Below are 13989 nucleotides of genomic sequence, written 5' to 3'. Positions count from 1 at the left end.
ACGTGGCTGCCGCCATTATGAGACAACAGCCAGGCCCCGTGAGACCCCTGGCCAGAAGGACTGAGCCCCGTCCCCAGGATACCTCAGCCCAACTGATCACTCCCTGCCTCTGGGGCCCTCACATCGACTGACTGCTCCCTGCCGCCAGGACCCCCAGACCAACTGACTGTGCCCTATCACCCAGACCGGAGAACAACTGATTGCACCCGGCCTCCAGGATCCCATAACCACACCAAACACACCGGACCTCCAGGACCCCTGCCGGACCAACCGCATCCCTCCTCCAGGACCTCCAGCCAACCATGTCCACCTCTGAGCTGCAGCTCCCCATTAGCTAACACATTTGGAAGCCAGAACGGCCATCTTGGATAATCCTGGAAGCCTGAGCTCCGATCTTTGGGTGGGGCAAATCCCATCCTGCAACACATGCTGGAGGCTTGAAGCTCATTGTCAGGTACCTCTCATGCATCAGGCTACTGAACACTGGGAGGTTTCATTACGATATCACTGTTATACAGTAGATTTTCTTTTTTCTCCTTTTTAAAAATTGTAAGTTTTTATTTCTTTACTTTTCTTCTCTCTTTTCCTTTTGTTTCCCGTTCCCTCAGAGTCTCTTTCGCCCTTTTTTGCATGCTAACATCCGATTTCTTTTGATTACAATCTCACCCTTTCTATTTTCTAGAACTTCTGTATATTCTTTTCTTATCCCATTAAGAGTTACATTCTACATCCCACTGCATCCTCTTTGTCCTCCATTAGAAACTGCAGACTTTATTGCAAACCTGTTTGTTTTACCGAAGATAATATTTGAACTCATTTTGTTTACTATGACAATTTTGTTATCATACCCATAGGAACTATTTGGTCTAGGATTGCACACTTTCTGATTTGGGCACTGCTAATACTGATCTCCCCTTAAAGAAAGGGTTTTGGAAACCTGTAGAGCCACTATAAGCCTATAGGGGGAAATCTGCAATACCCCAGATCTGCAATGCTAGAGGGGAATATACATGAACAACATGAAAAAACAAGGGAAGAAAATGATATTCTATATCAACAGAATCCAATGACAGTATGTTAGAAGAAATGTCAGAAAAGGACTTCAGATTATACATGATTAAGATGATTCGCAAAGCAAAGGATGAGATAAGACAGCAAATGCAGACAATGAATGATAATACCAATAAGCTGAAAGAGCACCTGAAGGAAGCAAAAGATCATTTCAACAAAGAGATAGAGAATCTCAAAAAAAAAAACCAAACGGAAATCCTTGAAATGAAGGAGACAATAAACCAAATAAAAAACTCAATGGAAAGCATCACCAAAAGACAAAACCACTTGGAAGACAGAACCTCAGACAATTAAGACAAAATATTTAATTGTGAAAATAAAGTTGCCCTATCAGAGAAGATGGTAAGCAATCATGAACAGAAACTCCAAGAACTATGGGACATAATGAAAAGACCAAATTTAAGAATTACTGGGATTGAAGAAGGCACAGAGATACAAACCAAAGGAATGAACAACCTATTCAATGAAATAATATCAAAAAACGTCCCAAACATGAAGAATGAAATGGAAAATCAAATACAAATGGCTTACAGAACACCAAATGCGCAGAATCACAACAGATCCACACCAAGGCACATTATAATGAAAATGCCTAACATTCAAGAATAAAGATAGGATTTTGAAGGCCGCGAGAGAAAAGCATCAGATTACATATGGGGGAGACCAATACAGATAGCAGCCAACATCTCAACCCAGACTCTAAAAGCTAGAAAGACCTGGAACAACATAATTCAAGTATTGAAAGGAACACGGTTGCCAACCAAGAATCCTTTACCCAGCAAAACGAGCCTTCAGATTTGAAAATGAAATAAATCTTTCCATGATAAACAAAAGTTAAAAGAATTTACAAATAGAAAGCCTACACTACAGAATGTTCTCAACAAAATATTCCATGAGGAGGAACTGAAAAAAAAAAAAAAACAATGTAGGTCAGCAAAGGGAGGAACTACCTTAGAGAAAAACCACTCAAAGGAGAAACCAAGCCAACTTAAAAACCAAAAATAAGCACAAATGACTGTGAATACAAATCATATCTCAATAATAACCCTGAACATTAATGGCCTAAACTCATCAATCAAAAGATATACACTGCAAGAATGGATTATAAAGAAAGACCCAACAATATGCTGCCTGCAAGAGACTTCTCTCATAGAAAAAGAAATCCACAGACTAAAGGTGAAAGGATGAGAAAAAAACCTACCACACACATGGACTCAGAAAAAGGTGGGGATTTCCATCCTTATATCAGATAAAGTGGACTTCAAGTCAAAGTTAGTCAGAAAGGATAAAGAAGGACACTTCATACTCCATAAGGGAACCATAAATCAGGAAGACATAAGTAAATATTTATGCCCCAAACAATGTACATCAAACAAATCCTTCTCAATTTCAGTAATCACACAGACCACAACACAATAATTCTGGGTGACTTTAACGCACCACTGTCACCACTAGATAGATCTTCCAAACAAAATCCAACCAAAGAAACCATAGAACTCAATAACACAATCAATAACCTAGACTTAATAGACATGTATAGAATATTCCATTCATCAACGAGCGGATTCACATTATTCTCAGCAGCACATGGAACTTCTCGAAAATGGACCATATGTTATGCCACAAAGTAGCCCTTAGGAAATGCAAAAAATAGAGATACTGCCTTGTGTTCTATCAGATCATAATGGACTGAGTAGAAATCAATGACAAAATAAAAAACAGAAATTACTCCAACACCTGGAGACTAAACAATATGCTATTGAATGAAACATGGATAACAGAAAACATCAGGGAGGAGATTAAAAAATTCTTAGAGGTCAATGAGAATGACGATACAACATATCAAAATCTCTGGGACACTATGGAAGTGGTACTAAGAGGAAAATTCATTGCATGGAGTGCATTCCAGAAAAGAATGAAAAGTCAACAACTAAATGACCTAACATTACAGCTCAAAGCCCTAGAAAAAGAAGAACACAATAACAGCAAAAGTAGTAGAAGACAGGAAATAATTAATATCAGAGCTGAAATCAATGAAATTGAAACAAAAGAAACTATTCAAAAAATTGACAAAACAATAAGTTGGTTCTTTGAGAAAGTAAACAAAACAGACAAACCCTTAGCCACACTAACAAAGAGAAGGAAAGAGAAAACTCAAATAACTAAAATACATGATGCAAAAGGAAATATCATGACAGACACCACTGAGATACAGAACATAATGAGAAGCTACTCTGAAAACCTGTATTCCAACAAAATAGAAACTACCAAAGACATTGACAAATTTCTAGAGACATATGCTCCTCCCAAACTGAACCAGGAGGACATACACGATTTAAACAGATCAATATCAAGCAATGAACCAGAAGAAGCCATTAAAAATCTACCATCCAAGAAAAGCCCAGGACCAGACGGATTCTCAGCCAACTTCTACAAGACCTTTAATGAAGAACTCATTCCAATACTTCTCAAAGTATTCCAGGAAACAGAAAAGGAGGGTACCCCACCAAACTCATTCTATGAAGCTAATATCACCCTCATACTCAAACCAGGAAAAGACATCAAGGAAAGAAAATTTTAGACCAATATCCTTGATGAATATAGATGCAAAGATCCTTAACAAAATATTGGCAAACCATATCCAAAACCATATTAAGAAAATCGTGCACCACGATCAAGTGGGGTTCATTCCTGGAATGCAAGGATGGTTCAACATTCGTAAATCAATAAACGTAATCCATCATGTCAATAGACGTAAGGATAAGAAACATGTGGTTATTTCAATTGACGCAGAAAACGCGTTCGACAAAATACAACACCCCTTCATTCTGAAAACACTAGAAAAAATAGGGATAGTAGGAACATATCTGAACATTGTAAAGGCTATTTATGCTAAGCCCATGACCAACATCATTCTTAATGGAGAAAAACTGAAACCATTCCCTTTAAAAACGGGAACAAGACAGGGATATCCTTTTTCACCACTTCTATTCAACATTGTCCTTGAAACTCTAGCCAGAGCAATTAGGCGGACTAAAGAAATTAAAGGGATGTGAACAGGAAAAGAGGAACTTAAGCTGTCACTATTTGCACATGACATGATTCTATATTTAGAGGATTTGTCTAATCACAATGGTGAATATCTGATACTTAACAGTGTACTGTGCTGCTAGGCGATGATGTCTGATCTAGTAGGTATATTAAATTTACTTCTAACTTATATTTCCAACTTATTGTGGATTTATAAGGATTTTACTGATCATCTTCATCAGTTGAGGAGTATCTATACATTAAACAATGTAGCTGACCCTGTAAATGTTCTACTCATATCCCTTTCTCCATGTCTTCATTGATACCGGCCCTATTTCTAACCTCTAGCATCTAATTTCTTTACCTCAAGACAGGAACCTAACTTTGCTAAATGCTTTATTACTTCATCACTACAGAACCTGCTCATAAAATACTGGATGAAAGTGAAAATTTTAAAAAGTTAACTTGCAATATAAAGATATCCACATGAAGCCCATCTCAACAAAAATTAGGTGATATAAAAAGCTAAGAATATGAGGTAACAAGTAGTCAATCACTGAAGCAATAACTGTAACAAATGAATATTGAGAAAAAAAATAAGAAGCATGTTCTTAATACAATGTGACAATAATGAGACAAAACACACTATCTACCACAGAAGACTTTACTTCTACCCTGAAGAAGTTCTTGGAGGTAAAGGTTTGCTAAGTGTAGTGTACATATTGAAAGTTCAACAGAAAATTTAGATCATGGCATGCTTCTTGGTCTGATTACAGATAATTAATTCCAGTACAGACAAGAATGCATGGCTACAAAGATAACAATCAAGGAAACACCACCAAAGGAACAAAACAAAGCACCGATAATGGCCCTAAAGACAATGAACAATGTTTTCAAAACTTTAAAGAAAAACCTAAAATTCTGTGTAAGTTTTCAATCACATACTAATGTATGATAAAAACATCTTCAGCTATGAACTCTCAAAAATATTATCTTCTGTAAATCACCTCTCAAAGCCATTGGAAGATGTGTTCAACCAAAGCAAGGATGAAAACCAAGAAAGATAAAAATATAAAATACAGGATAAAATGGAGCTCTACACAGGAGAGAAGCAAATAAATTTCTTAAACAGTGGTGAAAGGAGACACCAGGGTGACAGTGTCCACAAAGCAGAGAGGAAAATGAGTTCAAATTAGAGCACATAGGAGGTTGTGGGTGGGGGTTCTCCAAGAAAATGGAATTGAATAGAATGTCTATTATTTCTGAAGTGCTTAACAACAATGGTGACAAATAAGGACTTTATTAATGATAATTAAAAGTAGATTAAATAAATAAATAAATAATTGCCAAGTCCAAGGAAAACAAAAAGTTGTGAAAGAAAAATAATTAATATTCACCTTTTTAATATTGTTTAATAATATTACTGATTCACAATTATGTAAATGCTGAATAGAGCAGTATCTAACCAAACTTTGATGTATATTTATACTAGGAAAAGGAAAGGACAGAAAACTTTCAGTGTACTTTAGTTGAGAGTAAGTTGGGGGTGACAAGAGAGCTCAGTTCTTTTTTTTTTTGCAGTGCTGGGGATCCAACCCAGGGCCTTGAGCTTGCAAGACAAGCACTCTACCAACTGAGCTATCTCCCCAGCCCAAGAGCTCTGTTCTTTATCCATGTTTAGAAGAGTAGTACAAGCATATTATTTGGAGATAAAGTGGTTAAGACAAAAAAAATCCAGTAGAGTCAAAAGTGGTTGTCCCTGAGAAGACATTCTAATTAGCAAATGTTGTAAACAGAATAAAAGTTTTTGAAATACTTTCCTCTTACCTTAGGAAGCTCAGATAATCTCTCATCATTTGTCACAGAATGACTACTTGCACAAGAGGCACAATCTGAGATTTCTACAGCACTTTTGCAATCTTCCCATTCATTATATTCACTAGCATCTTCCCTGTCACTGTCGATCTCCCAGTCAATGAACTGTAATTCATCTAAAAGATATAATTCAAAAAATTCTATTTCACATTCTCAGTATTTATTATATCCATGTTACTGGGTGATTTTTTAAAAATATATTGACAGTAAAAAGTAGACTTCTATTCTCACCTCTAGTTATTGAGCCTCATACTCTCAAGTGGCTTGGATTACAGACGTGTACCGCCATGCACAGCTTTTTATTGTTTTTCAAATACTTGTAATTTCTTCAGCATGTTCAAGAAAAATATGATATATATATATTTTTTTCAGCTTTCTCATATATCTTAATTGTTCTCACTTAAGAGTTTTTATCTTTCCAGTAAGGAGTGAATAACCTCATTCTTTTCTACAATTTAGTATTCCATTGTGTAACTGAACATAATTTATTTAAATCGTCTATTAGAAATGAATTTTCAGGGCTGGGTTTGTAGCTCAGTGGTAGAGTGCTTGCCTAGCATGTGTGAAGCACTGGGTTTGATTCTCAACACCACATATAAATAAATAAAGTAAAGGTCCATTGACAACTAAAATAATATTTAAAAAAAGAAATGACTTTTCAAATGTCTTCACCCAATAATTTTCTCTTGCAGATTTGTTAAGTCTTTAGGTCAAAGTAACTCCATTTTGAAAAACAGCAACTGCCTACCCAGGCATAACCTTCCCAGTAGGCCCACCCCAAAAGAGTCCCAATAACCAAAACCACAGCAAAGATGTCAAGTAACAGTCACAGGGCCAAACTGGTTGTTTTTTAATAACTCCATTGTACATGACTATATAGTTTAGAAGTTTTTCCTGCAGGTTGCTGCTCCTTGCAGAGGGGCAGCCTGGCAGATTCTCTCTGTCAATAAACCTTTGCTTAAACTCAGAGCTGTCTCTCTCATGGATATTTGTGCCAGTTACCCTAACATTCTGGTGTCGAAACCCGGGAGGGGATCCATGATCACTGCCTAATGGTTCTCCCCTGTGAGCCGCACTTGCCTCTGCCTCTCTGTCTCTTCTGTCTCTGTCTGTCTCTCTCTCTCCCCCAACCCCCCGACCCCCTGAAAATCCCAATGCTGGGTCAGGGTCTCCCTCGGCTTTGGCCACAGACCTGTCAGGGGATAGGTGATGACTCTCACTGATGGTCTGCTCCTACGTGGGAAATCAGAGAGGTTGTGAGGATGCCCCTTCCTCTCCTGTTTCCCTTCTCTGGTCTCCTGAGAACTTCTTAGCCATGGGCTCAGCCCAAACTATAATTCTCTTCGGCCCTCTTGACTATCCTCTCAAAAACCTTTGGCCTCTCCATTTGACTACAGATCTCAGACCTCGCAAGCTCATTTTCAATTGCAGCAGTCTGGCCCCAATATGAATTAGATAATGACTCCTCTTGGTTGGAGAATGGGACTCTAACTTCAATCATTATACAGGATTTATATAACTTCTGTCACCGCAGCAGCAAGCAGGTAGAGATTTCTTATGTTCAAGCCTTCTCTTCTCTTCATTCTCCCCGCTTTGTGTCAACCCTGCTCCCCAGCACAGGACCTCCTTTCTCGATCTCCCTTAATCCTTTTACCTCCCAATCCTAATGATTTTCCCTCTTTTGACCCACAGATCACTCTTCACTGTCTCGACCTCCACCCTATGCTTCTTCGTCTACTCGCCCAGTCACACCTTCATCTCCTCACTCAGACACACCCTCACTAAATAGGGACCCATTATCCCTGTCTAGTCCCATCCTTCACCCCACTTCCCCTACTCTTGACCTCAACGCCACATTCCCCACTCCTCCCTCTCCTCCTTCTTTCTCTCCTCATACCTGCTCTCGTGGGCACTACCCGGTTGCTCCAGCAGTGCCCCCTCTTACCATTGTGGGAGGTAGCTGGAGCTAAAGGCATTGTGTGTGTTCTCGTTCCCTTCTCGCTCAATGACCTCTCCCAGATTGAGAAAGGTTCCTACTCTACTGATCCTGATTCCCATAATAAAGAATTCCAATACCTTTACCCAGTCCTACAATCTGACATGGTATGATATCTATATCATTCTCTCCTCTACCTTCCTGGAGAGAGATGGAGGATTTGGGCCGCCGCCCAAGCACATGCAGATGAGACACATAGAACCAATCCCGCTCATCCTGTAGGAGTTACCCCAGTTCCCTCAGAGGAGCCTAATTGGGATTACCAAACCAATGGCTACACACTAAGAGATCAGATGCTTATTTGCCTCCTGGCTGGTCTTTACAAGGCCGCTCAGAAGGTGGTTAATTTTGATAAACTCAGGGAAATTACCCAAGAACCTAATGAGAATCCAGCCCAATTTCCCTCCCATCTTACAGAGGCTCTTCAATGCTATACCAAAGTTGACCCACAATCCCCAGATAGCACTATCATCCTAATGACCCATTTTATCTCCCAACTGCCCCAGATATTTGAAAAAAAGAGGTTAGAGGAAGGCCCCTGAATGCCCCAATCAACCATCCTTAATGCTGCCTTTAAGATTTAATTTATAGAGAACAACAACAAAAAGTAAATAAAGAGAAAAGAGATAAAGCCAAATTTCAACTTCTGGCACAAGCCCTACATGGCAAACCCAAGGGTACAGCTTCCAACAAAGGGCACTACGAGGCACCTCCTGGATGTTGTTTCAAGTGCAAACAGGAAGAACACTGGGCCTGTACATTCCCTAATCCAAAACCACCACCCAACCCATGCAATAAATGCAAAAGGGACGGACACTGGGGAGTCAATTGTCTCTCCACCCAATGAGGTGAGGGGGTCAAACCTACCCTCTTCCTCCTCCCTAACTAACCTCATAGGACTTGCTTTTGAGGACTGTAGGTGCCCAGGACTCTGCCCTGAAGACCATCACCCACCAGTAGCCCAGGATAACTGCCACTGTTGAAGGTAGGCCAATTTCTTTCCTTAATGATATGGGAGCAACTTTTTCAGCTTTGCCAGACTTCTGGGTGCCAACTCAGCCTTCCAAAACCTCTACAGTCAGGGTAGAGGGAATAATTTCCAGCCCATACATAACAAACCCACTCAGCATTGAGGGAACTCCTTTCACCCACTCCTTTTTAATTATACTTCATTGCCCTACCTCCATTAAAGGGAAGAGACCTCCTCTCAAAATTTCAAGCCTCCCTCACCCTTCATTTCCCTTCTATAAGTCCAAATATGGAACCTTTGATCAAGAAATTCTCAAAAAATTAAAAATCATTTATTGCAAAATGGCAAATGGAGTAAGGTCCCAGCCCAAAGTTATGTAAAAAGCCTTATTTCAAGCCCCTACCCTCAACTTACATATGGAGAAAAAATTTGACCTGCTTATCACTGAGAGAGAAAACAATAACCTTAACCAGCTCAACAGTCAACGGCATGTCTCAGTAAAGAATATGATATATCAGCCCCATTCCTCAAAAGTAGTGGGCAATAATGTTTCGTAATTTTCTATATCCAAACCTGACCAGAACACCAAACAGCCTAACTGAAGCCTGCATTGGAATGTAAACTGCAGCAGCTCAGTGAGGGACCAACCTAAGACAAGAGAAGAGAAGAGAAGAGAAGAGAAGAGAAGAGAAGAGAAGAGAAGAGAAGAGAAGAGAAGAGAAGAGAAGAGAAGAGAAGAGAGAAGGCCTTGCCTCAGCCCACAGCCTAGGTCCCCTTTGGATGACCACTGGTCAACAAGTGGAGGCACCTCTGCCCACTAGCAGGGAATATACCCCACCTGAAGGCCACCACTCCTAGAGAGGCAGCTTCCTTGTGGAGCACCGCATTATCAACTTCCTCCAAGACTTCAGCCTACCGAAGGCTAAGAGGGGATATATATAGAAATCTTCAGGGACATTGTAAATCAACAGAGGAAATCTGCAATATCTCAGCGGTCCACTGATACCTGAACAATATGAGAAAACAAGGAAAGAAAATGATGCAAACAAATCTAGATGTTACATCAATAAAACCCAATGACAGCATGGCAGAAGAAATGACAGAAAAGGAGTTCAGAATGTACATAATTAAAATGATCAGAGAAGCAAACGATGAGATGAAAGAGCAAATGCAAGCATTGAATGATCGCACCAATCGACAGTTAAAAGAGCAAATACAGGAAGCAAAAGATCATTTCAATAAAGAGTTAGAGATATTGAAAAAAAAACAAACAGAAATCCTTGACATGAAGAAAACAATAAACCAAATTAAGAACTCCATAGAAAGCATATCCAATAGGATAGAACACCTGGAAGACAGAACCTCAGACATTGAAGACAAAATATTTAACCTTGAAAACAAAGTTGAACAAACAGAGAAGATGGTAAGAAATCATGAACAGAATCTACAAGAACTATGGGATATCATGAAAAGGCCAAATTTAAGAATTATTGGGATTGAGGAAGGCCTAGAGAAACAAGCCAAAGGAATGAACAACCTATTCAATGAAATAATATCAGAAAATTTCCCAAATCTGAAGAATGAAATGGAAAATCAAGTTCAAGAGGCTTATAGGACTCCAAATACACAAAATTACAACAGACCCACACCAAGGCACATTATAATGAAAATACCTAACATACAAAATAAAGACAGAATTTTAAAGGCTGTGAGAGAAAAGAACCAAATTACATTGAGGGGGAAACCAATACGCATATCAACAGATTTTTCAATCCAGACCCTAAAAGCTAGAAGGTCCTGGAACAACATTTTTCAAGCCCTGAAAGAAAATGTATGCCAACCAAGAATCTTATACCCAGCAAAACTTACCTTCAAATTTGACGATGAAATAAAATCCTTCCATGATAAACAAAAGCTAAAAGAATTTACAAAAAGAAAGCCAACATTACAGAACATTCTCAACAAAATATTCCATGAGGAAGAGATGAAAAACAAAGAAGCAAATCAGCAAAGGGAGGAATTATCCTAAAGGAATTGTCAAATAAAGGAGGAAACAAGTTGTGTCAAACAAATAAATAAACAAAATTTTAAAAATGAACCAAATGACCGGGAAACCAAATGATTTCTCTATAATAACCCTAAATGTTAATGGCCTGAATTCATCAATCAAAAGACATAGACTGGCAGACTGAATTAAAAAGAAAGATCCAACAATATGTTGCCTGCAAGAGACTCACCTCATAGAAAAAGATACCCATAGATTAAAGGTGAAAGGATGGGGAAAAACATACCATGCACATGGACTCAGCAAAAAAGCTGGAGTATCCATCCTCATTTCCGATAATGTGGACTTCAAGCCAAAGTTAGTCAGAAGGGATAAAGAAGGTCATTTCATACTGCCTAAGGGAAGCATAAATCAGGAAGATATAACAATCATAAACATCTATGCCCCAAACAGTGGCTCATCTATGTATGTCAACCAAATCCTTCTCAATTTCAGAAACCAAATAGACCACAACACAATAATACTAGGTGATTTTAACACGCCACTCTCACCACTGGACAGATCTTCCAGACAAAAATTGAACAAAGAAACCATAGATCTCAATAACACAATCAATAATTTAGACTTAACGGACATTTATAGAATATACCATCCAACCAAGAGCGAATACACTTTCTTCTCAGCAGCACATGGATCCTTCTCTAAAATAGACCATATATTATGCCACAAAGCTAATGTTAGCAAATACAAGAAGATAGAGACACTACCATGTATTCTATCAGATCATAATGGATTGAAGTTAGAAATAAATGAAAGAGTAAAACACAGAAACTATTCCAACATCTGGAGATTAAACAATATGCTATTATATGATGAATGGATAACAGAAGATATTAGGAAGGAAATTAAAAAATTCTTAGAGGTAAATGAGAACAAAGAAACATCATATCAAAATCTCTGGGACACTATGAAAGCAGTACTTAGAGGGAAATTTATTTCATGGAGCGCATTTAATAAAAGAAGTAAAACTCAACAAATAAACAACCTAACACTACAGCTCAAAGCCCTAGAAAAAGAAGAACAGAACAGCACCAAAAGTAGTAGAAGACAGGAAATAGTTAAACTCAGAGCTGAAATCAATGAAATTGAAACAAAAGAAACAATACAAAAAATTGACAAAATAAATAGTTGGTTCTTCGAAAAAATAAACAAAATTGATAAACCTTTAGCTATACTAACAAAGAGAAGACGAGAGAAAACCCAAATCACTAAAATTCGGAATGAACAAGGAAATATCACAACAGACAGGATGGAAATACAAAACATAATTAGAAGCTATTTTGAAAATCTATACTCCAACAAAATAGAAAATTTCGAAGACATCAACAGGTTTCTAGAGACATATGAATTGCCTAAACTGAATGAGGAGGACATAAACAATTTAAATAGACCAATTTCAAGTACTGAAATAGAAGAAGTCATCAAAAGCCTACCAACAAAGAAAAGTCCGGGACCAGATGGGTTCTCAGCCGAGTTCTACAAAACCTTTAAGGAAGAGCTCATTCCAATACTTCTCAAAGTATTCCATAAAATAGAAGAGGAGGGAACCCTCCCAAACTCATTCTATGAAGCCAATATCACACTGATACCTAAACCAGACAGAGACTCATCAAGGAAAGAAAATTTCAGACCAATATCCTTAATGAACATCGACGCAAAAATTCTCAACAAAATTTTAGCAAATTGCATACAAAAACATATTAAAAAGATAGTGCACCATGATCAAGTGGGTTTCATCCCAGGGATGCAAGGTTGGTTCAACATCAGGAAATCAATAAATGTCATTCACCATATCAATAGACTTAAAGTCAAGAATCACATGATTATTTCAATAGATGCAAAAAAAGCATTTGATAAAATACAGCACCCCTTCATGCTCAAAACACTAGAAAAAATAGGGATAGTGGGAACATTCCTTAACATTGTAAAGGCCATTTATGCTAAGCCCATGGCTAATATCATTCTAAATGGTGAAAAACTGAAAGCATTTCCCCTAAAAACTGGAACAAGGCAGGGATGCCCTCTTTCACCACTTCTATTCAACATCGTTCTTGAGACTCTGGCCAGAGCAATTAGACAAACCAAAGAAATTAAAGGGATACGAATTGGAAAAGAAGAACTCAAACTATCCCTGTTCGCTGATGACATGATTATATATTTAGAGGAACCTGGAAATTCCACCAGAAAACTCTTAGAACTCATAAGTGATTTCAGTAAAGTAGCAGGTTACAAGATCAATGCCCATAAATCCAACGCATTTTTATACATAAGTGATGAATCTTCAGAAAGAGAAATTAGGAAAACTACCCCATTCACAATAGCCTCGAAAAAAATAAAATATTTGGGAATCAATCTCACAAAAGAGGTGAAAGACCTCTACAATGAGAACTATACAACACTAAAGAAAGAAATTAAAGAACACCTTAGAAGATGGAAAGATCTTCCATGTTCTTGGATAGGAAGAATTAATATTGTCAAAATGGCCATACTACCTAAAGTGCTATACAAATTCAATGCAATTCCAATTAAAATCCCAATTGTGTACCTTACAGAAATAGAGCAAGCAATTATGAAATTCATCTGGAAGAATAAGAAACCCAGAATAGCTAAAGCAATCCTTAGCAGGAAGAGTGAAACAGGGGGTATTGCAATACCAGATCTTCAACTCTACTACAAAGCAATAGTAACAAAAACGGCATGGTATTGGTACCAAAATAGAAAGGTAGATCAATGGTACAGAATAGAGGACACGGACACAAACCCAAATAAATACAATTTTCTCATACTAGACAAAGGGGCCAAAAATATGCAATGGAGAAAAGATAGCCTCTTCAACAAATGGTGCTGGGAGAATTGGAAATCCATATGCAACAGAATGAAACTAAACCCATATCTCTCACCATGCACGAAACTAAACTCTAAATGGATTAAGGACCTCGGAATCAGACCAAAGACCCTGCAGATTATAGAAGAAAAAGTAGG

The 13989-nt window shown here is 38.1% G+C and overlaps 1 protein-coding gene across 1 annotated transcript in view; it reads right to left on the bottom strand.

Moving 5' to 3' along the window:
• The window catches only part of SPIDR (scaffold protein involved in DNA repair), a 461819-nt gene that overhangs the window by 394729 nt on the left and 53101 nt on the right, over positions 1-13989 (bottom strand). Inside the window, 1 exon segment of the mRNA XM_079136512.1 lies at positions 5929-6092. Coding sequence (XP_078992638.1) covers positions 5929-6092 — 164 coding nt within the window.

Source organism: Sciurus vulgaris, assembly GCF_902686455.1.
Source record: "Sciurus vulgaris genome assembly, chromosome: 1".
Lineage (NCBI taxonomy): Eukaryota > Metazoa > Chordata > Mammalia > Rodentia > Sciuridae > Sciurus > Sciurus vulgaris.
The sequence above is the reverse complement of the archived record's forward strand: the minus strand, read 5'-3'. Positions and strand labels throughout refer to the sequence as shown.